We start from the raw sequence: 26,031 nt of genomic DNA, 5'->3' as shown, positions 1-26,031 counted from the left end.
CACACACACACACAGATACAACACACAAATGTTGCTGTAAATGCACAAACAAGAGTAATGTAGTGCAGTGGATCAAAAACATTACTTGACTTCCTGTGCAGGGCCCATTGAGTTTTACAGTGTCAGTAAAATCAATAACCAGAATAGCAAAAGGTCATTAGGGGGCCATGGTTATAAAGGCTGCATGACGGTTTTTGACTCTAAATGTGCCAGTAAATGTAACAATAAGATTAACTGAAACCAGCAGTTTCATTTACATACATGGGTAGAAAAACATTTGTAATGCTTTGCTATAGGTGTATAGGCTTTTTAATATCTGCTCTCCATTGTTTTGTTTTTCAAAAAAAAATCCATTACCTTATTGTCTGTTTTTCCTTCGTGGAATGTTATGTACTAAAAGGCCTGTCCATTAAACCCTGTATGTATAATTGGGTTGAAAAAATGAAAAATGATTGATTGCAGTTTCATAAAGAAACAAGTCAGCTTGAAGGGACATGTCATATGTTCTGTTGTGTTTTTTACAATGGTTAAAAAACACACCTTGCTACAAAGGGCTTTAGTTTAATAAACGTGTAAATCAATCTCAGTTTCACATTGAAGCCATAAAGTGTAAGCTGTAAACCATAACATCTCACCTTCAGAGAAGTGGCCACATCAGGGTCAGCAGCCTGGCATACACGCTGCTTTGGCTTGGTGTTGACACGTTTCCTGCGCTTCCTCAGGACCACGTAAATTTGCACATAAACCAGAAGAGTGATGATAAAGGGGACATAGAAGGACACAATGGAGGAGTACACCACAAAGGCCGGGTTTGCGATAACACATAGGGACTCATCTCGAGTGGCTGTGAAGATAAGCACAAGGGGGGGGGGGGGGGTTCACATGTCTTTATGTTACATCTTACTGTTTCTTTTTTGTTGGGGTAGTTTTGTTGTTTGCATGTCAGTGGGACTACTGGAAAACTTTCTGCATTAAAAATAGAATAATTGGCTGGAACTGGCACCTGAAGGTAAGACGTTTTCAATCTTTGAAAATTCTTCCAAAACTGAACATTTCTTCATGCCACTTACAGAACTAGGAGGTCTTGCACCAGTTTTCTCCCCCAACATCACTCCCACATTCCTCCAAAGCCTAGACCTTTTGCGATCAATATTTCTCCATCAATCACAGTCTACCCTGCCATTTTGATGGTCCGGTATGCTGCCATGAGGCTTTTATCAAAAGCCAAATGTAGAGATTGTGTCGCACAATTTTTTGACTCCCTGAACAGTATGTTAGCTTTTTTTTTTTTTTTTTCTTTGATTCTCTTTTCAAACTTAGTCTAGCTACTTCTCTGACTTTTTAACTCAACTCAGACCAGAACACGCTCACATTGAGGTTAAAGTCTTTGGAAAGAACCTGCCTTTCTGTCAAACAAAAAGTTAATCTCAGACACTTCAGACAAGCTAGATTATGCCACAATTGCTGCCAACAGGAAGGATTACAAGTGTCACTGTGTACATTGTGTCATTATTATATGTTCAAAATAAAGGGTGGTTGCAGGTCCAGGTAGGAGAATGGATTGCCCATTAAGTTTGCCCAAATTTTCCTTTTGGAATTCAGTTTATTCATAATGATAAGGACAATAAAAGTCTAAAAAATAAAAATCAATCAATATGACCCTTTATATTAACTGAAAGATTCTACCCATGACTTCAAAATTATAGAAACATTTTGTGCTTGCTCAATGTCGATTTATGTTGGGTCTCTGTAAAAAATATAACAGAGACTAGATCTGCTTTTTTTGTAAAGTGTCTTGAGGTAACAAATTATGTTATACAGATACAAATTGATTGATTCATTCATTAATTGACTAAAATACATTTCTTAACTTATACTAAATAATTATCTATTGCTCAACTTTCAGCCAATCCTGTTGTCGTCTCTCCTTTAATATTTTCTATTTGCTTAGCCTGGCTAGACCCGCTGTCATCTCTCACTTAAAAGCTTTTTTGTGGCTCACAAATATAACTGTCTGAGGTAGAATCGACATCACATCAAGGCACTCAGAGGGATGAGCGGAGCTTCAAAGTTACAGGATGACGGTCACAGGAGCTGGTTAGCGAAACACTGAAAAAGCTCTCAATGAGGAACTGCTTCAACTGTAATCCCCCCAAAGCCCATGTTCTGTGAAAGCAAGGCTGTTCACAATGTACTTGTTTACTGTATTGTCCTGCATACTCCACTCTTCTTTACAATGGGAGTAGACATGAATAATACACTACAACGCTACAGCTGCTTTACCCATTAAGGCAGACAATATGCAGAATATTTCTGTACCAAAACCATACAGCCAATCTGTATTATATTCTCTCTTACCTGTATTATTTAGGCCAAACAACAGGGGACACGATATGGCGAAAGACAGCACCCACACCACTGAGATCATAACTGTAACCCGTCTTCTGGAACTGTAACGGGTGTTGTACAACATTGGCATCGCAACTGCTGTGTAGCTGTAAAGGAAAGGGAATCCACTTTAGTTTCAACTCAGGAATCGATGACGCTCTATAGAAATCGAAGAAAGAATTAAAAAAAGACTGTAAAATGATTGCATGGTTTGAAATCATTTGTGTTTGATAAGACGGTTCTCCTTCTGTGACCACTTACAACAACAAGAGATACCAAGATATGCTTCTACTCAACAAGGGAAGTCTACAATATCCTTATATTATCATTTAAAAGTTCCGTTGTTATATACAGTATTTCCCACATTTTGTTGTTCAGTAATCATTTCCTGTTTTACTTTGTTGCTCCCCTGTCATGCTTTGCTTCCTTGTGTGTTTCCTTGCCTGTATGACTGCTGGCCCCACCCTGATTGTTTCCACCTGTGCCTCATTTGTCTCGCATGTGCTTCGTTACTCTCACCCTCCCAGTGGTTTTAGTCTTTGGGGCTTCTCCCTGTTTCTGGGTCAGTTGAAGTCTGGATTTCCTCCCTGATGTATTCCCATGTGTCTATGTCTCAGGTCCTTGTCTTTTTTTTTATGGACATTTACATTTTTATCACATTATGTTACTTATTATTATAATGTCATACCTGCCATTTTCGTTGTGCTATATCATTTATTCATTTATTATAATACACAGTGGTAATGCAAGGCAACCCCCTCCCCCACCCACCCACACACACACACACTTCTTTTTCTTATATTTTTGAATTGAATAAAAATGAGGTTCAGATAACACGAAGAATGAAACAGCTCTATTTGATCTATTTTTAAGTGAAATGCACACACATTCAAGCCACAAAGGCCCCAATGTTGATCTACATGTCTTTACAGCAACACTCTGTGAAGTAAACTCAACACACGAACGCTAGAGTTACTCTTTGACAAATAGTTGGTGATGATGATGCAAAGAACCAACAAAGAGAGGGAAAGAACAGTGCAAGCTGCTTAACAAGTATTCAAACAACCATCTGTTCCTAAGTTGCCCTTTGTGAATGTTTTATGAGAAAGACAATGTAATAAAGACATGAAGTCAGGCCTCAAAGCTACAGTGTGTCATACAACAGAATACACAGCATTTTTTGTCTCACAGAATTTGCATGCAAACATAACATTCAGAGATACTGAGTCAACATAAAAGATAAAAGACGCAAGATACCCAAAGATATTTTGCATGATTATTTGTCTCTTAAATAATGTGCAAAGTGCTCTTTCTTAAAATATTAACGACTGCCTGATGAGATTGATGATGAGAATTTGGTCTGAAATTATAAATGTCTTCACAGTTTAGAGTTCTACTTATTGGCATGAGTGTATTCATATCACCTCCCACACAAACACAGTTTTTAAGGCCCATTAGCCTTCTGCTATGACGAGGCTTTGTGTAGCTTGTTAGAATGGTTATTGTTCTAAAACCACCAAACTCGTATTGCTATTTTTATTTTTCATCTTTTGAACAAAAGATGATCAACTGCCTCATATTCTGGCCTGTGTTCCAAAAAAAAGTACATTTAGTCACATGAGTGTAAGTGCAACCTGAGTTCATTCACAGAGATTTGCAAAACGGCCCTTAATGCGATCACCCCCTTTTCTCCTCTTTGGTGAAGATGAAGAAACAATCCTTTGATGTACATATTATACAATACAGCCTGAGGGTGGAAATGTGTCTCTTATCTGAACTGAACGAATCAGCTTGTACCCTGAAATACACCACCAAGAAAGTAATTCTTGATTCTGTTACACTCATCATTTCTTTGATTTGTGTTGAGAGTTGTATTAAGAGTTGACAGGAAGAGCACGATAAATGACATTCAAAGGTTAATTTTTAATACTATTCCTCTCCGCTTGCAACACTCATTTGTAAAACACACAAAGAGTCAACTATCATGGGATCATGAAGACTAATAAGCTTTTCTCTGCATATAATACATTTGCATTCTAACCATTATACTTTAATTACAGTTGCTAATGTGTCAATGTCCCCCATGGTGACTATGTCACACATAGATATAAAATGAAAATACAGCTGCACTATAAATCATATTAATAGAATGGATTTTGTAGGGGGAAAAAAATAAAATAAATGATATATGTATATGTGTGTGTGTATATGTACTGTATGTATGTTTGTATGTATATGTACTGTATGTATGTATGTGTGTGTGTGTATATATATATATATATATATATATATATATATATATATATATATATATATATATACATATATACACACACACACACACACACACACACTTTTTTGGGCCAGACTTCACCTAAATAGTTGCTATTATGTGTTAAAGAATTATGTGTGTCAGCGATAAAGAGCCATGGCTGAAAATGTTTTCATAGGGCAGAAGTCCACATTTTTGCTTTCACATCTCTAAAATCATGTGTTCCTAATTTGCTACAATTTGATTTCCTGGACAATCTGATGTGTACACTAAAAGATTAATTTACATGAAAACAAAGGTTTTGTGAAATCTATGTCTGGATATGGCATTTAGTCTGTATACAGATATACAGTATGGACTCTGTTGATCTACTAGAGGTAGCATTTCTTTGTTATTTAAAAGGTTAAACATTTCAGCAAAAAAATCAATGCAGGAAGCATGTGAAGCAGGTCTAAACAATCTTTGCAGAGACAAACTCACCGATCAATGCTGATGGCACACAGATTAAGGATGCTGGCCGTGCACATCATCACATCCAGAGTGACAAAGATGTCACAATGGATCTTGCTAAAGCGCCACTCTCCCACTACCTAGAAGAGAAAAACATCAACAAATGGCAGTTTACAGGAAACAGTACAAAGCCACTGTGCATGACAGAAAATTATGTGTTTTTCTTCTACAACAAAAGGCAAGCCTGACAGTCGAGTCTCCTTGTATGTTTTTCATATTATTTCCACACAGAGGTAACTGAGACAGACAGAGACTGAGAAATAGAGAGAGAGAGAGAGAGAGAGAGAGAGAGAGAGAGAGAGAGAGAGAGAGAGAGAGAGAGAGAGAGAGAGAGAGAGTCTAAACAGGTGGAGAAAATAAAAAGGTTCATAATACAACTAAGGCTATGACTCACTAAGAGGGTGTGACAAAAAAGTGATTGTTACACCTGCTATTGCAGGTCATCTGACTGCATGACTCAATCCCGACAGAATGTTTTAAAAGCTTTATCGGAAACCCAGTTAAATAATAATTCTCTCACATTCATCCAGGTCAGCAGGTCTAATTAAGGAGCTGATCGAAACCTATTTGTATTCATACTTCTGTTACATGAACAGACCCCCTCAATGGACCTAACATCACCAATGATTTTCCAACACATCTGTACAGGCGGATGCCACCCACCCCGCCTGCTTCCTTTCACCGCTCAGAGAAGGGTACGAGAGATGTGTGTGTCAGGGGGTAACTCCTACTCCTCTGTGGATGATTAACCTTTGCCTCCAGGCCGTGTCTTAATAAAATCAAGTGCCAGTTCAAAAAGCTGTATGTTGGTGTCTGCAACACTAGCAGGGATGCAGAATGATCTGACAGCCTAATGAGTGCCCTTCCCCCATTCTAACCCGTCCTCTTTTTCAAAACGTTCAACCTTTTGATCATGACATTTTTATTTCCAGAATCTTGATACAATCTTTGTTTCTCTCATTCACTTACTTCTTTTATAAAACAAGCTCCACCAACACAACCTTTTTACATAGGCCTACTCATTGGTGCTTCAGTTCATAACAAATTTAAAAGCCTCACAGGAGTTGAAAGCCGTAACAGATCCTTATGGCTTTTTTAACAGCATCATGTAGCATGGATTAAAACAAACGCTAAAAAAAGGACACCTTCTGTGAAATGTTCACTGCAGGATACACACTTTCCCGACCCACTCAAACTTAATTTATTCTTCACACTGTGCATTTGTGCATAGCAAATCCTAAATTATAATGCATCAGCATCCTCATTTAATTTTCCAAAGGTAAGGTGAAGGGAAATTGAAAATGCAGTAATAGGGGTTGGGAAACTGACAAAATAGATTAAAGAGTGCAATTTAGGATGTCACTTTAAATAAGGCAGCAATGAAACACTTTAAATTCAAAGTTAGACTTTCTTAATGCAATAATAGATGGAAAACTCAAACAGAGTCATTCACAATCCTGATTTAAAATGAATCTGTTACGGGGGTAAAAATGAGTAATTGGTAGAAAATAAACAATCTGAGGTGATAGAATTGTATGTCAGCCAGCAGCTACAAAACTGGCTCAGATTGTTATTTTAAGGGTGTGACAACATTATGGAAGGGATGCTGAAAGAGATGCATATCTGTTTAGGCAACCTAAAGAGGCATGTATCTCTTTTTATCTCATAAGATAAAAAGGAACATCAATTGGTTCAACCAAAAACACAGGAGGGAGAACTGTTTTTTTAAGTCTTTGGAGAGGTTACATGTAATTTTTGCAACTACATAATGTTAGAAACATTTCTCTTGATGGCTCAAGCTTATGAAACGGTCAACTGTTTCACAACATTATACACGTGTTTAATGTTTACAGCTTTGTTTCAAGTCTAACTTGCACTTTTGCACGTTTATTGATCACTGTCTTTAGAGGCCAGACATTGCACAATTATTGAACAGTGAACATGCAAATCATGTGGTAAGAAGGTACCTACAGTGTAAATCGTGTTTAAAAACGGGAAGAATATCTCTACCCACGCCCCAAGAACAAAAAGAAGACTAAAACTGCACATTTTTATTTATCCCGGTTTTAAATAAACCGTGGACCTGAAGTCATGCATAATTTCACCACCATAGGATTGTGAAATTACTCACACATGGCAGAAAGCAAGCACTGAGTTAATTAACGTTAATCCAGTATTTAATAATAAAGGGCATGCTGAATGGCCCTCCCACACTTTGGGGCTAAGCCCTCATTGTAGTTAATACAAATACATTAACAACAGGAGAAAGTGAGTCACATCCACATTCTGTGATTGGAGTTTGCTTCAAAACAGAATAACACATTTTCACTTAACACAGAATTTGTTTTAAGCTGGCTGGTCCAAGCCTCAGAAAGGTATAATCAGACAATCAGTAATACTATCAGTCCTTGTTCTTTCTTGGACTCATCTTGAAGGGTTTCCAACCTCTCCAATTGCTGCTGCCTCCGTTTATCCCGCTCCACATTAACTGCAGGCTTGACAGCCTAAGCGGACCATGCCAAAATCTGTAAAATATTCCACTCCAAACACTCGCTGGGGAATATATTTTGACTTTGACAAATAGCCAGTACTTTGTTTCTAATAAATGGGCTCTACTCAAATTGTTGGTATTGGTGCTTTGGGATTAAATATCTTCTAAACAAATAAGGAAAGGAGATTTAAAGAGGACATATTATCCCCCTTTTCACCTTTTCAAAAAGTCCCTATGGTTTAAATGAAACATCTGTGCTGTGCTTTGGTCCAAATATGACATGAATCAAACACCAGAGGAGGTGTGTGACCCTGTAGAAACCAGCTCTCTCAGAACGCTCCATTTTAGAGTGTCTCTTTAAATGCAATGACCCCCCATGAGTTTTCCTGGTAGAAATCACTTCTCTGTAGAGATAATAAAAATGATGGAGCTGTGCAAGTTTTGCTCTAGGCTGGAGGTGGAGTCCATGGGTGGAGATACCAGGGGAGGGAAGGGGAGAATCCAACTTGTGATGTCACAAACTGAGAAAATTTGAAACACCATTTTTCTGTGTGGTAAGACATACAGACCACAAACTTGATGGATTTATTTCCAACTGTGTGGGTTGATAAACACATAGGTTGCTTAATGTAAAAGTGGATTTTTCCCCTTTAAGTCTTGCCTTTGTCAGAAACTGAAAACATAGCTGTCAAACTCTAAAAACCTGCTGAGTGGCTCTTTGCCAAACGTACACACCTGATCAATTAAAACAGTTTAAACCATCAGGGACTAGCTTTCTTTGTAACAATATCACAATTCATATTCTATTGAGCATTTTTCAGCTATGTTGGGAGCTTTGATATGTGGCTGATTAACATTCAAACAAGAGGGGCTTTGATGTGGGCTCCTGCTGTGTTTGCCCAGATTCCCACAACAGAGACAGCAAGTAAATATTTCTGAAACGCAGGTTGCATAGATTATAGATAAACAAACCCTAATGTTATAATTTATGCTAATGGTAACAAAAGAGGTATACTTTAACCACAATGACATTGGAATACTCTCATGTTGTGTTCGGTATCCACATATTGTCAGATTACGTCACACATTCTGATGCATGCAGATAAAAGTCAATATTCCTTTCTCAAATTTCTTCACCTGACTAATGCCTATAACTCTCTCAATCAGGCTATTCCATTGATTCATATTTAGGTCATATACAATATTGAAAATCACATCTCCTCAGTGGCTTTTGTGACATATCATTTCACTTTATGTTGATAATACACAAAATGTGTTTCTCTGCAAAACCCAATAACCTCCATAGTAAATTAACTTGTTAAGCTCCATCCAAGAGTCAGTGTCACTCAATTCCCTCTTATAAATCCTACGAAAGGCAAATACTTCTTATAAAACTGACTAAACTTAAACTCAGCTCGACTTTAAATTGAAATACATCATGAAAGCATCACTTGATTTGTAGAATGCAAGGGGTCTCAAGTGGCAAGTTCAAAAACGTTCAGAGTTCTTACTGTATCTTCAGAGCTCGTTGAGCAGCTGAAAGCTGCATGGTAAAAAGACGTATTCCCTCAATTAGTTCTAACCCCCATTCTGTGCCTACAATCTGAGGTCAAGAGTTCATTCTCAGATCAAAGTGGGTTCAGTGGGTCTGCTGTCATCTTATTGGCTAAATTCAGTGTGTACTGTATGCAATGGAGGTGCCAGATTTTTTTTTTCTGTTGGTGCAATAGGGTTGCTCAACTTTTCAGAGAGGGTGCTTTAAGATTTCATGTTCCCAATGCTAGTTACCAGTTCAAGTTCTACCGCTACGTTCGCGAGGCCCAGAGACACACACATGCACACATTATGTGGTAAAAACAGGGCTAGACATTTAGCCTTAAGAATATATGTTCACAAGCCTATCTCACCTCATCATCACCTTTATTAGCCATATTATGTTCGTCGATTCCAGGTTTTGATTGAGTTTCCATGTTTGAATTGAGTCTCTAAGTCACACGTGGACGTTAATGTTTCCCTTTTGCTAACGATACATACAACTGCGCTCTGCCCCCCATTCACACATACTCCGTTTCTGGAGCAGCTCACCCATGATCAGCTGTAGCCTACACACATCACAGGAGAACTACAAGATCACACGGATACACATGAAAACATGTTCCTTTGTCTTTCTGATGACGATTTGTTGTTCATTTGGTGCCTGTTTTTACGTAATGTTGATAAAGTAATGAAAAATACAATCCAGAGTCTGTAAATTGTGTTTTTATCTTGAAATTGACTGAATATGTTTGTTATGTTGTATACAAATAATAAATTATAGAATTCACATATTGCTATTGCTATATAGTGACTATGGCTTTCGTAGGGGTATCTACAGCACCCCCTAACCCCTCCCTGGCACCGCCTATGACTGTATAGTTGGTGAAGCAAGAAATAATCCACATTGGTTTTCCAACTATCTCGCTACCTAGTTCAACAACCTTTTCCAATTGCATCACAGTTTTTGTACAGACAACACTCTCTCCCGATACTGAATAGACAAAGATCAGTACTCTTTCAGTGAAACTTTTGTTTAAAACAAATTCAACATAGTATGTTATTTTGACATCAGCAATTAAGCCAAAATACTCTTTCCCTTTACAGTTTGAACAGCTTCCGTTCATATTTATATGGGTGAGAGGTGAATGTCTTCTAAGACCAAAAATAATTGTTTAGGTTTCACCAATCTATGAATTATCAGAACACCAGCTGGTCCATCTTAGCTCTGGTCACGTTGTCATGTTACAAATCCACACAGAGCATCATCATCTGCATATTGAATTAGTTTTCCATTATTCTGATGACTATAACAGTCATGGTATTTAAAGCAAATAAGAAAGGACAGAAGATGCGCCCTTGTGGTACCCCAGTGGGAGTGATGATAACTGATGATGGTTGGCCAATGAATATTAACTGTTGCTTATCAAAAAGGAAGTTACGTTTCCACCTGATGATGTCGGGGTTAACTCCCATACTGTCCAGCTTCACATCTACTACTACTACCTTTGACCAACATATCCCTAAATATTAGATTTTCTGTTCATAGGAGACAATAATTGTTGCAACACAGTTTTTCCAAATGTTGCAGTGTTTATCCACAGCTCAGTGCTGTTCCCTCTGCTTGTGCTTCAGCTAGTCGTCCCTATATTGCAGTTAAATGCAGCTGCCAGATTATTAGCACTGCTCCTTGACCATATCACCGTTTTGCATCCCTTTACTGACTTCCTTTTAAGTTCAGAATCAACTATAAGATCCTATTAGTTACATACAAGGTATTGCATGATCTCACCCACAGTAAAATGTCCAACTTCCTGGGTACATATTGCAGCCTTTATCCACATTGATTATCAAATACAAGCCTTCTATCCATTCCCACTTGACATGTGATTATATCTTTGCTGTTTTAGCTCTCATCCTCTGAGTACTTATAGCCTTTGGTTATGTTGTGATTGATCTTTTTGAGTGTTTATTTGTTTGTATGCCTGTGTGTGTGAAGCCAACTGTGTGAGTTAAATAGTGCTATGTAATTAAAACTTTTCCCATGGCCTCTGAATGTGAAAACAAACATGCATGGAAACAGGCAAAGACCATGACATCCTATGGATTTATACTCTGTAATCTGATCAGAGTGATAATCATCATGACTCACTGAGAGACACAGGAGGATTAGAGTCCCTCTTAGATTGCCTTTCTCTACATCACACAGCGTGACCTAAAGCTTGATGGCCAGAAATAACCCCAGGGCCCGTAAAGAGAGAGAAGAAAGAAGCAACAGTCCAGAGATAGAGAAGAGAGAGTTTTCTGAAAGATAGCCCACATCCTGCTCACAAGTGATTTGGAAGATTGGAGATGATATTTATGCTGGACCTGAGTCTAGTCTCACATTTTAGCTGTGTCCGTGTGTCATAACTGCATTTTAAAAAGCAAGTCTGCATTATCCAACACAGCAGTGATGGCAAAAAAAATGTTTTTATCCCAAAAATTAGGAAGAATTATTCATAACTGTCTGACCTCCAACCAGACAGGTCTGACATTTTGATGTTGTTACATGCTGCTGCTACATTACAGCCCTTTAAGCACTGCAGGACTGATATTTACAATGCTTATGTGAACATTTAAGCCGCCACCTCTGTTTCACCTTGAGCCTCTGACCTGCTGAAAATGCAGCCAGCGTGTCTAACTCAGACCTTTTTTTCCATCTGTGTTTTATAGCTCTGTGATTTTGTCTCATGAATAATAGTTGTAATGTTTAGCTTGATTGAAATATCGATTACTTAATAGCTGTATACAAGTTCCTGATCTACAGTGGGTCTACGGTTAGGGAGAAAAGCACAGAAGCAAGTTAAATTTGCCAGCTTTAGCTTGTTAAAACTTTATCAAGAAAGCATGGTCTGAAGACAACTCGGAACAAACACACTGTTAGTAGTTAAGACAATATATATAATAGGTAATACAGAAATGGTGATGAAAATGGTCAGGGATGTTAATTTATGGACAAATTCACTTCTCTCACAAGAGAAGTCGCCGGTTGTTATCTAACCCGTGAATTGGGTCGCAATGGTTTATCATTAAAAAAAAACGGGTCACCAGAAAAAAAAGTTTGGGAAACACTGAGCTATGCGATCCGTGAGCAGAAGTAAAGGACCCCAGACTTTGCTGAGTCATCTTATGTAGTGCCTGTCTATTTTGCCTCATTCACATGGCTATATTACTATATGTTATATATTATCATATATTATTCTTGCTTAAACATTTGTCAAATCTGAAAAACAGTGCAGATTGAAATGTATTTCACCTTTGTTATTTTTTAAAGGTCATTATTCTGGAGGGAAGGGGAATTATAACATGGAATAAAACATCCAAAAATAGAAATAAGGTTGTTTATATATATATATATATATATACATATATATATATATATATATATATATATATATATATATATATACAGTATATATATATATATAAACAACCTTATTTTATCTATTCAATTAGGTATGTCACAACCAATTGCCTTCAGTTACTTGTGCATCGAGATATCTGATATTTGATTTTTCAGGGTTTTGTAATCAATGGTTAAACTACTGAAAAGTCAATTAAAGTCCTAATTGTAACACTATCAAATGCAGAAATGCAATGGAGATCAATAGGTCTTGTTCAATGCACTCTAGAAAAAACAGGAATTGTTTTGTACCTGTTTGATGCAATCATCAAAACCTTTATTGTATATGACTACATAAAAGAAGTATAGCTGAAGAGGAATGTTCTTTTCCCCTCTCCTTAGTCCCTCAAAGTAAGAGTATACAGTACATGTGTGTTTGTGTCTGTGTGTGTATCTCTGCTTTCCTACCTCCAAATAGACAACCCAGGGCATGACCAGCGTAGCCACCAGGAGGTCAGCGACTGCCAGGCTGACAATCAGGTAGTTGGTGGTGGTCTGCAGAGCCTTCTCTCTAGACACAGCAATGCACACCAGCACGTTGCCGAAGACAATGACGAAGATGAGCAAGGTGAGCAGCATGGCGTAGTAATTGTACGGGTGCTTCTGTTCCTTATCTGTTTCATTGAATGTTCCATTTTCGAAGAAACTGTCATTGTAGGCATACTGGGTAAAGACATCCATTAGCTGGGAGTGACACAGGCCAGGAGTGGGCCCTGCAAACCACACAGAGAGACAAGTGAATTTTTAGTGCACTTATTTTCATTTAGATGTTCAAGAAACAGTTAATGGTGAAAAAAGCTGTAATGTTTCGGTACAAGCAGTATTGCTGCAATAATTGCACTACTGAGGCAACTCGTTTATTTATCAAGTAAACCCTGCTGCACCCAATCACGGGTCCATTTTAAAATTACAGCTGCGTCCTAATGTGTAGAACATGATGTATAAAGCATCTACCACATTTCCATCACATTAAACAATATTAAAACGTAAACATCTTGGATGAACTTAAGGGGGGATATGAAGACTAAGTGGTTCAGTTAGAGATCTGGCAGAAACTCAATTTCTTCATGTAGAGGCAAGTTGCCTTGTGTATAAAACTATTTTAAATCGTGACGTGTGCTGCCGTCACAACCTATTGTGGCGTTTTTTTCAGAGATAAAACTTTTAAATCGGTTAGATTTAAACCAGAACAAAACATAGTTAAGAACAGAAAGTTTTACTTTATCAGCTTTCTAAAAGTTTTTAAATAAAACACACTACAAGTAGACACCCTTTCAAAATATTCATCTGCAGGTATGTGCTTTTCATTTTATTCTCTATTTTTGATAAAAGAGGTGCAACAAAAGAGAGAAGGAAAACTGAAATTTTCCCCAAAGTGTTTTTTTTGGTCAAGTGTTCTGATTGTGCCTCACACCAACATCACATTATACATATAACACATGCTAAAATTAGATTTTGGTAAAAGAAAAGTCAAAACATACAAAATACATTTTCAAATATGTTTAAACCAGTATTGTTCGCATGACAGTTTCCATTTTGTAGCTGCTTTCTCATTCCCTGTTTTTTTCTGTTGATTTCTTTTTTTTGTTGGTGCTCTGCTGCATTTCTTGGCCCATTACTTCCACCAACAGCCGATCGGTGGAAAAGTTTGTGTTGCGTTCACCACACATTTGTCTTATGGCCTTCTGCAGTTGGCAGGTATTCCAGTTGTGCTTGTGAGTGCATACATGCATCCATGCATGCATACTAGTAGAGCATGATGCAATAACCAAATGGGCACGTTATGTTTCCCCGCAATACAACTGGACAGAATAGACGAAAACAATAAAGCTATTTAAGGTGTCAAATGTGTTTGTATTTGTAATGCAAATACTGTAAATAGTGAAGCTATGTGTTCTAAACAAACACACCATCACACAAAATTAAATGCATCTTTTTTTATGACAATGATTAGTGTTTATCCTCGTTCATTAGTGACATACAATAAGGATGAAAAAAATACTTAATTTTAACAATGAAGTCAGTTCATCATATATTCTACTTGTTAGTATTTACATATACAGTTCACTGGTCTGGATGTTCTCGTGTCACATTTAAAGCATAGAGTTAGTTATCCATTTATGTTTCATAATATCTCTGTTTGGTTGCAATGACGCTGACAACATTAAATCCTTCCCAATATTTTCCTTTTCAACAGAATGTTTCTCCTCCTCCACTTTCCTGTCCCAATTTTCACTCTCTCCTCCTGTTTCACTCTTATCTTAATTGGTTTCAAAGCCTTACTGGCTGATCAAGCCTGAAAGGAATCTATTTCAAATCCCGAGCTGCATCGTACTCTCTTTTCATCTCAGCAACTGATATAATTTCCTTGACCTAATGATAATTGTCTCACGCTTGCAAATGTTTCTCAGGATCATTTCTGTCTTTCTAACTATACCATATCGTTTTTCTTATGACTAATTATCTCCTGCCTTTACATGTATTCGTGCAAAATTTGGTCATATACTGTATCGTGAAAACGTTGATATAACAAGAGATCATATTATACAAGTTTAATGTTAATTATCTTTGACATTGAGAAGCACTCATATACCTTCATGAACATTATGAAGTTTTAAATGATTGACTCCATCGGCAATTTCCACTTTGAGATGTGGCTAAAAACTACTATCTACTGATATATTTCTATACTGCTATTATTATATTAAAAAAAAGTTTCAGTAGGCTGAGATGAAGATCCACTCAAGTATTTCTTTTTGTTACAACGCTCATCATAGCAAGAAAACAGTTTTGTCTATGAAAACACAGAGAGAGTTATGTACTGGAAAGTGCATCCAAAGGAAACCTTTTCATAATTATTTGACTATTGCCACATACATTGACTTCACCTGTAAAAGTGCATATGGGATGACATGGAAACAATCTGAATGTAACCTGTTAAGTCCTGGTGTAGCTATGCATAGTTCAATTGTTGCATAACATCCTGTCTTTTGTTTTGGCTCACGGTAAAAAAGGCAAAGATATCCAAGTAATCACTTTACCAAGCCTGACATGTTGGCAATGTTTTATTGTAAGTTCCTTCGGCAGTACCTGCATGGTTTGAAAATAAATGAGACTACTCAGTATCTTTCCCAGCATATTGCAGTCACATCCTTACAATAGAGCTCTTTGACTGTGTTTTTATCTCATTCATGTTAATTCACTATATAACTGTTGACTTGTAAAGGCAAATTCTTTAGAGATTCTGTCATGCCCTTTAATGCCTAACGAGAGCCTGTTTAAAAGAAAGAAAAAAATCCAAAGCCGTCATAACCACTGTCGGTTTTCAAGACCTTAGACTTCTTCAGGACACGTTTCCATTCGAAGGACACTCACTTAGAAAAATGGTGAACTCTTTAATAGGGTTGGGTACATCACACCTACAGTACATTTGAATGTCACTGCGTTGATGAGATTATTTATCCTTAACAAAGGATTGTGCACTTGTAGCAGCAACGACTGTGAATGTTAAAAAAGGGCATACTAGGGGTGTTGCTAGCAAAGTGGTTAAAGCGTGTGACCCATGAACAGAGGCTATAGTCCTCCAAGCAGAAAGCCCGGGTTCAAATCTGACCTCTTGCTCCTTTCCAGCATGTCATTACCCACTCTCTCTCTCAGTGATTTCTGACTCTATCTCTCCGGTCACTAAATAAAGGCATAAAAAGCCCTAAAATAAATCTTTGCAAAAAAAGGCCACTTGGCAACTATTTATGCAAAATGAGCTACGTAACTTAAGGACATAAACAACGTGATTTAAATAAACTTTGGATTACTGTTATGTCCGTATTGCATGTGCACACATTGTTAGTAACATGTAGCACACTTTAGCAGACAGCTAAATTAAGAAAAGTCACCAGAGGAGGGGCACATCAAAGCATCTCTACATGGAGAAGCCACATTTGGAGAGAAGCTGTGAGAGAATAAATAAAGGGAGAGAGGGAGTTGGTGAGGAAGGAGAACTCCTGGTAAGATGAGTAAGAATTGCTCGGGGGCATCAGTCTGTGTGTGTACCCTGCAGATGCCCTGTGCTGTCTAATCTTATTTATTTGTCCACTCTACATCCTTACTTACAGTGCTTGAGACTGCTCTTGCTGCTGGCCTGATAGCTGGTGCTAGCTTACTGTATAAAAACAACCCTCTGCTCTCTTTCTGCTGCATTCACAATCTCCAATAGTGTTTAAACTAGATCACCAGGCTGTGACCTGGATCTGATGATAATGATGATAATTATTATGTCCTGCTCCAAGGGATTAAGGCCAATGACCAATAACAAATTCAGGATCTCAAACAAGGGATACCTGCAGAATGATTAAATGTTAGCCAGTAACCTATTCAATAACATACTCTTATTTCTATAATCTTCTACATTTTTCAGTTCTTATTTACTTGTATCTCCATTTCCAAAACACTTTTTCACCTCATTCAGTAGGATTTGCTAATGCTTAAAACCCGCCAACCTCCCTCTCTGTGCTAGTCATTATAGTTTTCTTCCTGGCTAAGTTGTTAAAATGTCTCTTATGTCTTTTTGACCTGTCCTCCTCTTTAAATCACTGACATTTTTTAATGTAGTTTTTCAATTGTTGTACCAGCAACACTTGCTATTATTACAGTTATTTAAGGCCACCAACGCGTCAGCTTGTGGCCTTAAATCAGGGTAGGCCAAGTGTTGCTGGAGCTTTTTGACCTCTTCAAGCCTTTCACTATTCATGCACCTTGGTAATTGGGGAGGTTTTGCCAAAAAATTCCCCCTCTGCTTTTTCAATATTTGTACCAACCAGACCTTCCCATGACCAAGGGCCAGGGGCCGCAATTTTTAAAAGAGAAAATTATTGTTTTAGTTCCTTTAATCCCTTATGATTTCGATATGATATTTTTGTTCATATATTTTCCACTCCTGTGCTGTATCGTCTTATGGTTGTTATCTTATTATTGTTATGATTAAGTGTTCTGTTAGGAACCTCTTGCTGAACAATCTTACCTTAATTTCTGTTCAATATCTTGTATGTGAGCTGTTTTTAAACAAGTTGGCGGTGAATCTAGTTTGGTAAATTTTGTTAAAGGCCATGCCTCTCAGTGGTGGGGCTCCTCAGGACAGTGGGGGTCATGCGTTGTTTTTGGTTTTGTTAAAAAAGCTTAGAATTACTCCCTCCATCTGAAGTTTGACGACACTTTGATGTATTTTTGTATTTCTATGTTTGGCTGCTCGTTGTCTGTCTGAAACTCTGTTTTTGTGTTTCTGCTTGTCATGTCCAGGACACTCTTGAAAAAGAGATTTTTAATCTCAATGAGTTTCTCTTCCTGGTTAAATAAAGGTTATAAATAATAAAAAAAACTTTGTTGTGTTAATGAATTACTTTTTTTCTAGCTTGGAATTTGCCAAGCATATCAGACAAATTTTCTTAGTAATGACCATGGCGATAGGATCTGTACCAAAACTATTAGCAAAACAACTAAAAAAAAAAGTGTGATGTAAAATGTATTGAGGCTGTTGGACATTCAATGACAAAAACAGACAGTGGCACATACTGTAGTAGTACCCACTGATAATTCATTACACAAATAAGGCTTTAGACTCTGGAGAAGTTAAATTTATCGTCTGCCCCCCATGGTGCTTGATTCAGCAGTCACTGTAGTTTCTGCTTGAAACACCACGGGTGGGGAGCTGAGGAGTTTAGAATTACCGGCACACAGCTTAGAGTTCATTGTGAGGATTAAATAATACATTGTTAAATATTCACTAAAACCCTTACAAAAAAGTCTCTTTAAGATAATACCTCAAAGCCAGCTTGAATCATCACAGGAAGCTGAAAACATCTACAGCAGACTAAAGTCTCCCTCCTCAGTAAAAAAGATAAAGAATCGATATGGACTTTAAGGTCAAGCATGGTGAGAAGAAAAACAAATGGTCGTAAACATAATGGAAAGGGATCCATGAGAATCTTGACCAATCTCCATGTCCATGGAGGCTCCTTGAAGGACACACAATGCAAACATACACAAATAAAAGCTCAGGAAAACAATTTGCAAAGCTAGATATAAGGAAGCAAACACACAGGGTCCAAAGAAAGAGCGACACAACAAGACTGAATTCCTGAAGATGGAAGATCCAGATCCAAAACATCTTGAAGAAGACACTGGCAGCTAGGGGAGTGCGCAAGGTCCCATGACAGATGCTGGTCTAACACAGAGAAGCCAGAATGAAAAGAGAGGCCAAGGAGGGGGAGAATAAGAATGAGAGAATGAAGTGTAGGCACACAGCTTACGTAGATGCTCATGTATCTTGGGGACCACAAACACAAAGTATGAAAGAGGGTATAATTTTCAGAAAAGTCTGCAAAATTATTATCTAGAAGAAGAAAAAAAAAACTTGCAGAAATCCTAAGATTGATAAATTTGCAGAGACTAAGCGTTGTCTTCATACAACACATGGGAATGGTGACGAGTTTTAAATTTAGATTTGGCAGCAGAGAGCTAGGGTTCTTTTAAACTCTGGGGATTGAACTGAGTGTTGCATTCTGATAGCTAAAATATTAAGTATTGGGTTTTAAGAGATTAATGAACAATTGTGCAAATGTATAGTTTTGTACTTGTTTGTTCCAACATGGATACTGAGTAAATACTCATAGGAACTTCCTTCATGACTGACTTTTGGTTCGAAAAGTAAATAAAAAACTATTTACTAATCTTTTATTGTCAGAGGTAAAAGGTGTTTTATGGGGCTGTCATGAAACATGGATTCTTTTGTGAAAACAGTTGTAATGGTGGCTTTATGGTCAAATGTTTATTTAAATATAGAATTTGATAGACTCAGCGATGGACACTATAAAGACCTTAATTACCAACACGCGACAGAACAGTGATAAGTCTGAAATATACAAACATTTAAATTAGGGTCAAGAAGACAGGAGCTATGATGCTTGAGAAGTCCCTGCATTTGCCAATCAAACAGGAGGGAAGTATTATAAAGCCAAGATTGTTGGCTTTTGACCCAAAAAAGCGTTTTACAGAAATAACAGCTGTGGAGAGAGAAACTTTATAAGTTATGAGAACAATTTCAGAGCTTACGATCAAGAAAATAAGTACTATCCAGTTTACACCCCAAACAAGAAAGCCCGTTATAATTATTTGGTACATCATCTAGCCACAGATCTATAAAACTGAGCATTGTTAAATGTTCTATTAAAGCTTATTATATGGCTAATTTGTGTAATATATAAAAACATAATGGAAGGGGTCTGTGAACATAACCCTGAAGTACGCCATTTCTCACATTTAAATTAAGTGTCTCTGTGGCAAACACTCACAAAAACATTAAGACAAACTACATGAGGCCCAGGCCATAAACCTCTGGAATCTACGATGTCAAATGCCACACTTAATCCATACTATAGTATGCAGACTGCAAAGTATCAACGATCACAAACACACTTTTTTTAAAAGGGAAGTTAAAGTTGTATAAGAACAGAGAATACCTGAGATTTTACTTTTCTATATGTGTCACTGATTGCACAGTTTCACTCTTCCTGTTAACACATGAAAGCAAACTACCCCAGTTAATAACTCATAAAGTGATGGAAACGATGATGGACTGATGTGGTGAGATGTAAATACATAGGCCCTTTCATGACAAGGCCAGTCTAATGCATCTTATGAAAGTCTGGGCAATCAGATAAAAAACTATCAAAGATGAGTGGGTTCAAACAAGTAATCCCAAGAGAAATCAAGTTCCAGGCCTCAATTAATTTAATATTAAAATACCTAAGGATTTACATTTAAATTTCACCAGAATAACAAAAAAGTCAGAGATAAAATCTTCAAATACTTCAAATTATTGACAATACGGTGATCTAGGGGGTGCAATATCCTGGAAAGATCAGAGGCTGTTACCTTGGATGAAACCGATGCATCACTGAGTTTTGCCTGTCACTCTTTGATAGAACTCTGTCTACACTGATCAAACACCAGGCTGAGACAAGTTCAAGTTGGATTTTGAGCTGAATATAAATATTCCAGGGATATCAATTACATCCCCAGGTTACAATTTAGAATCAAAGCCCAGAGATGTGCTTTGTACTGAAGATATTAAAATAGACAACTGGCCAGGAAGTAAAAAATCTAACACAGGGGGTTTCTGGATATTTGGCCCTCCACCCAAGCTGGTGTCATTTTGTCAATTGTGAAACTCGATATATGTTAACTTTGGTTTGCTGCAGTAGTTGGTCCAATTTGAGTGAATTACATATGCCTGTTTATATCACTTTCCTTAGTTACTTTGTAGGATATTTTATGAAGACAGAAAAGAGTTAACGGTTTCAATGTTAGGTAATGAGTTGTCAAATTGAGTTCATTGTTAGCTACCTCATTAGGTTTTTGATCCAAAACAATATATATAGCATACTGTATAGAATGCAGTATTGTGAGGTCACTCTCTCTAGCTTCTCGCTGATACTGATCAAGGAATCACCTCGGTACACAGTCAGGTGTTTGTGACTGATTGACCTTGAATAAGAGCAGGTGTAGGGAGCTTATACATACTCTTGGACCTCAGTACTCTGTGCTGACTCATTAGCTAACCTTCAGAGTTAGTGAGAGGTTGTCCCTGTGGTTTCTCTAATTGTTCCATGTGTGCATAAACAGAAAGACTGTTGTGTTTGTTTGTTTTGCATTGCTTGTCTCTCAGTGAAAAACTTGGGGTAGTTTTGTTGTTATACCCCATCCTCTTTTGTTAATCTGTTAAGGCCTCCCTGGTAGCCTTTGCTTTTGTTAAGTGTTTTATGGGTCTCCCGGGCAGTTTGGTGTTGGTGATGAGTCAGCTGCTTTGGAGCAGTGGTTGAGTTCTATAATTTCAGGGGCATTAACTTTGTTTTGGCTCTACAAAAAAAAAGTTTCTACACTCTATAACTTCTATAAATTATCATTCTTCACCTGTGTCCCACGTCCCCCTTTCCTGACAGGTATGACTTCTTCCCCTGATGATGGTGCTTCTTGAATTTTTTTTTCATTGTTGCTGAAGTCAATGACTCATTTTTTTGTTTTCTTTCCAAGATGAACTAAAAAAACACTAATGTTCCCTATATTGCAAGATCAGCAGAAAACCCTTAATTGTAATTAAACAACATTTAACATGTATTTTACAACAAACAGCTGAACGGGTGAAAACAAAAAACATGTTGATAATACACAGAAGGTTGACTCAATCACAGCTGAAATTGGCCATCTCATTTCTGCAAAGGTTTAACTGTATTGCTAATCAATACCTGTTTCTCTGTAATTATTTGTCTGGTGCTGTGATTTCCTGTTCTAATAAGCCACCTCTCAATTTCTTCTTTCTGTTCTCAAACAAACATTTCTACTTATAAATTCCCTTTAAAAAGAAGACAATGCTAAAAACAACCAAACAATGTCCCCACATATTATTTTAATGTATGTTATGATGTCTGGTCATTTGAAGCTCTCCAGTGTTTAGCTATCATTTTCTCAACCCCTTTCAAAATGTGTCTATTGTTTTCGACTCCTCTGGGCCACAATAAGAAGTGCCTGACACCTGTCAGTGCTTTTGCAATCCACTCTTGTCTTTTGAGCCCAGAAGCTGCTGGGCATTGTGCTAAAAGTAAATAAGAACAAAAGTCATTACGCTGCTGGTTCAAAAAAATGTGACCAAATGACACAACTGTGATTTAAGGGTTCAAAATCCCCAAATTATAGATAGAAACGGAAGTAACCTTTCATGCCAGGTAGCAAAGTGAACAAGTTCTGAAGCACTGGGCAAAACACACACACACAAAAACACACACTTTACCGGACCGATCACATGATGTCAAACTCCTCTGGCCAAAGTTTGATGCAAAAGATTCTGTGGTTAAACAATTAACATACACCACATAACTAGCATATGTATACAATCCAACAATAGGTAAAACTGTGAGAACACATTTACGAGCACACAAATACATGTGATCATATGCCCACTATGTTGATGTGTAATTGTTTTTGATAGTTCATGAAGTCTTTTTTCTTGAGCGATGGAAATGTTGCAGAGATTTGGCTGGTTTACATAGTCATAGTCTATTAAGGCAGACCTCTCCTGTGATGAAGTTTATTTCACACAATGACCTTCTGTTATAAAACAACAGGAACTTATTTAACCTCAATGACCAAAAAGGGCAGCTATGAAAAAGGGCAGCCTTTGCTACACACATTGTTAACATTTGTAAAGATAAACTGTCTTAAGAAGCTATCAGACTCAACTATTACACCGCTATATTATCAAACAATCAATACTGCTCAGCAAACACGTTTGAAAAGAACACTATAGATGATTAAAAATAATGTCTTATAACCTCTTAAGACATAAAAGAGAATAAATACAAAATGTCTCTAATGTGCAACACTTACACGCATTAAGAACATGTCTGTTTGCTGTCTTACTCAGTGTTGGATGAAAACATTGATTTATTTTATTGACGTGTCCAGAACTGAGGTACTTCAAACCAAAATCATTTTCTTATAAGCTCAGTGCACCAAATACAACCAGGGGGGAAACGACTTGTTTATGCTGCATGATAATTCTAGCCTTTACTTCCTCTTCAATGCCATAGACTGCGTAAGTACCCACCCGTAAATATGTAAATGTGGCTCTTTCATTTTAATGGTACTCACTGGACTGGGAGGTAAAATAGGATCCTACTACTTCATATTTATTCTCTGATGGTCAGCTAATGGGCTCATGGCACTCATATTGGCCAGTTTTCGAAGAAAATGCTATTCCTGGGCCAAGTTAGCCTTTATACTGACTAAACATGATTAATAAATGCATTTATAACCTCATTACAAGGGAAATTAATAACACATTTAGTGTGATTAATCAAATTTTGGACACAATTATTCAGTTTTGTTATCGTTACATAAACCTCATATTTAAAAAAGGTTCTTGACTTTTTTATAAAGAAAACAGAGCAACAGCTATAGTGTATCCATCTATCATCATTAAATAGGTTAAATAGTGCCGGAGCATACCAGGTGACCTCAGTGCTGTGAGCAGTTGACCTGTCCTGGATAATCCTTATATAGCCTGACCTCACTTTCTACCCACAATCCTTCAGCCTTTATTCCCAGGTGACACCAGCACTGATCTATGAAAGCAGGAGGCATTATCTGGATATCCTGGATTTCCACAGTAGTGTCACGGCTTGTCTTGCCTGACCAACAAAAAAAAAAGAAAGAAGACGAAGCAGATAAGAAGCACAAGTGAGAGTGTTGGTCTCTTATCCCGTAAGGTTTTTCCAAGTAGGGTTTTGCTGCCGTCTGCTTTTCATCAGATAAATGGGTCATTCCAAGAGGATACAGTTTGGTTTTTTTTGTTGTATTTTTTTTAAATGCCTGATACAAACATCTACAAAAGCATAAACAGGATTGTTTTTTGTTGTTGTAAACTTATACTTGTGGATTAGGTTACAAGCTACCATGCTACAGATGACATTTTGCAAAGTATGGTATAATTAATTATGATGACATTAAGTAGTTTACGTATATCTATGATCTACATCACTGCTGAGCTGGGATTTTTAATGGAACCAATGGTATTTTTACTTTCTGTCTTTTGAGTATGATGTGATCTGACTGAATGCGAGGATTTCAGAGCTTGTAATGAAATACACATTTCCGTACAAACAGACAAGAAAGTGTTATATTATCTTATCTTAATTAAAAAAAGGCATTCAGTTTGGTTGAAGCCAAATAAGCATGACTCCAAACTCATTTTTATTATTAGTGTTGTTTTGCTCTTCTGTAGGTGTGACTCCGCAGGTCACACCTCCCCATTCACATCGCTTCAGATAGTGATGGCAAAGAGTATCATCAGAAGAAACTAGTCCTATTCACAAACATTCATACAACTGAAAAAGCAGCAGGGGCAATGTGAGGTCAAGTGGCTTGCCCAAGTACACATCGGACATGTGGCTGCAAGAGCTGGTGATCGAAGCCCCCACCATGACCCGCTTGAGAGACGACTGACTCTTTCACAACTGTATCAAGAGTTGCATTCTTGCTACGACTACTGTACACTATGAGGAAATTCTAAAATGCCCAACTTTTTTATTGCTGCCTTTTACTGGCACTGATTTCCAAACTGTTAAATCTCTGATAACATTACATTTTTTCTCTTTCTCTATCTCTTTTGCATGCTATCATATTTCCACTGTCATACTCAAGCTGTCAGTTTGGACTGTCTTTGAGTTAATAAGCTGTCCTGTCAGCGGACCTCATCAAACCAATGGCACAGCGTTTCTCCTCCATTTCCAGCCTTTCATCGTTCAGCTCCCCTTTTAAATATGATTCTTTCTCTGCCCTCGTTCCTTCATGCCGGTGTTCGTGTGCCTCTGCTCCTCCCCATCATTGCTATCTTCACCAGCAGAATCATCATCTATCCAAATGACGTTCAGAACATCATTCTCCAAAACTGATCATCCACCCCATAGAGTCAAGCACCAAAAGATTTTCTGTCAAGTCACATTTTCATTTTATTCAATGTAATAAATAATTTTCTTAATATCACGTATTGTCTCTCCTGATTGAACTGGCATTAGACAGAGGGGAAAGTAATAACAGGCCTATTCTTTGTGCAGTTCTAATATTATCCAATCATGCGTCAGCTATGCAGGTGTCAGTTTATTAAACCTTGCAATAAACCTCACAAGAAGCTCCATTAAATATACAATTTGGTTGCATTGAATCACTGTCCCAGAGGCCTGAAATGTGATTGATAAACTCTGTCAAAGACAGAAAAAAATGTCCACAGAAACATGAGCAACGGATCATTACACCAACAGAAACATACTACATGATAAGATGTCCTCTTTACTATTCAAGATGCAATCCATTCCATTATTGTTGTTTTGCTCTATTTTCTCCATGTTCCTTCTACATTCTCAGGCATTGTTTAACATTTGTCTCTTTAATAATGTATTCATAAATCAAATTTGGTTGGGTAATGCCCAAGTAATTGTCTTTCCCACATTGATTATCCAAATCATGAACGCCTAATTGTTTTTCACAGATGGTTTTAGGCACATTTTTAATGGTACAATTAGGATTATTGTACTACCCTTAATCCTTTCCTGATTCTCAGTCTTCGCTTATCCAAATAGAAAGCAAACCTCAAGCTAGTACTAGCACATCAATACTGTCAAAGTGTTTGATCCCACCCTGCGATAGCCTTCATCCTAATTAGTTTTCTATCCGCCCAGTCCTCTTAGATACCAGGTCGAAATCTTCAATGTTGGTGAAGTCAGTGACTATCTTGCAAATTCCCTACCTGGAAAATTTTCCCCCATTTGTTGCTGAATACATAAGGAG

At 37.4% G+C, this 26,031-nt stretch overlaps 1 protein-coding gene across 1 annotated transcript in view; it reads right to left on the bottom strand.

The window, feature by feature from the left end:
- Nucleotides 1–26,031, bottom strand: part of drd2a (dopamine receptor D2a) — a 37,735-nt gene that overhangs the window by 3,296 nt on the left and 8,408 nt on the right. The window contains exons 2-5 of the mRNA XM_079354342.1: nucleotides 13,048–13,352; nucleotides 5,141–5,250; nucleotides 2,359–2,495; nucleotides 636–844 (exon numbers count right to left, since the gene is read on the bottom strand). Of these exons, the coding sequence (XP_079210468.1) occupies nucleotides 636–844; nucleotides 2,359–2,495; nucleotides 5,141–5,250; nucleotides 13,048–13,320 (729 nt within the window). The 5' untranslated portion in view covers nucleotides 13,321–13,352. The remainder of the gene's footprint in view (nucleotides 1–635; nucleotides 845–2,358; nucleotides 2,496–5,140; nucleotides 5,251–13,047; nucleotides 13,353–26,031) is intronic.

The sequence above is a fragment of the Symphodus melops genome, assembly GCF_947650265.1.
Source record: "Symphodus melops genome assembly, chromosome: 10".
NCBI classification, from domain to species: Eukaryota; Metazoa; Chordata; class Actinopteri; order Labriformes; family Labridae; genus Symphodus; species Symphodus melops.
This window is presented reverse-complemented; position numbering and strand designations above follow the sequence as displayed.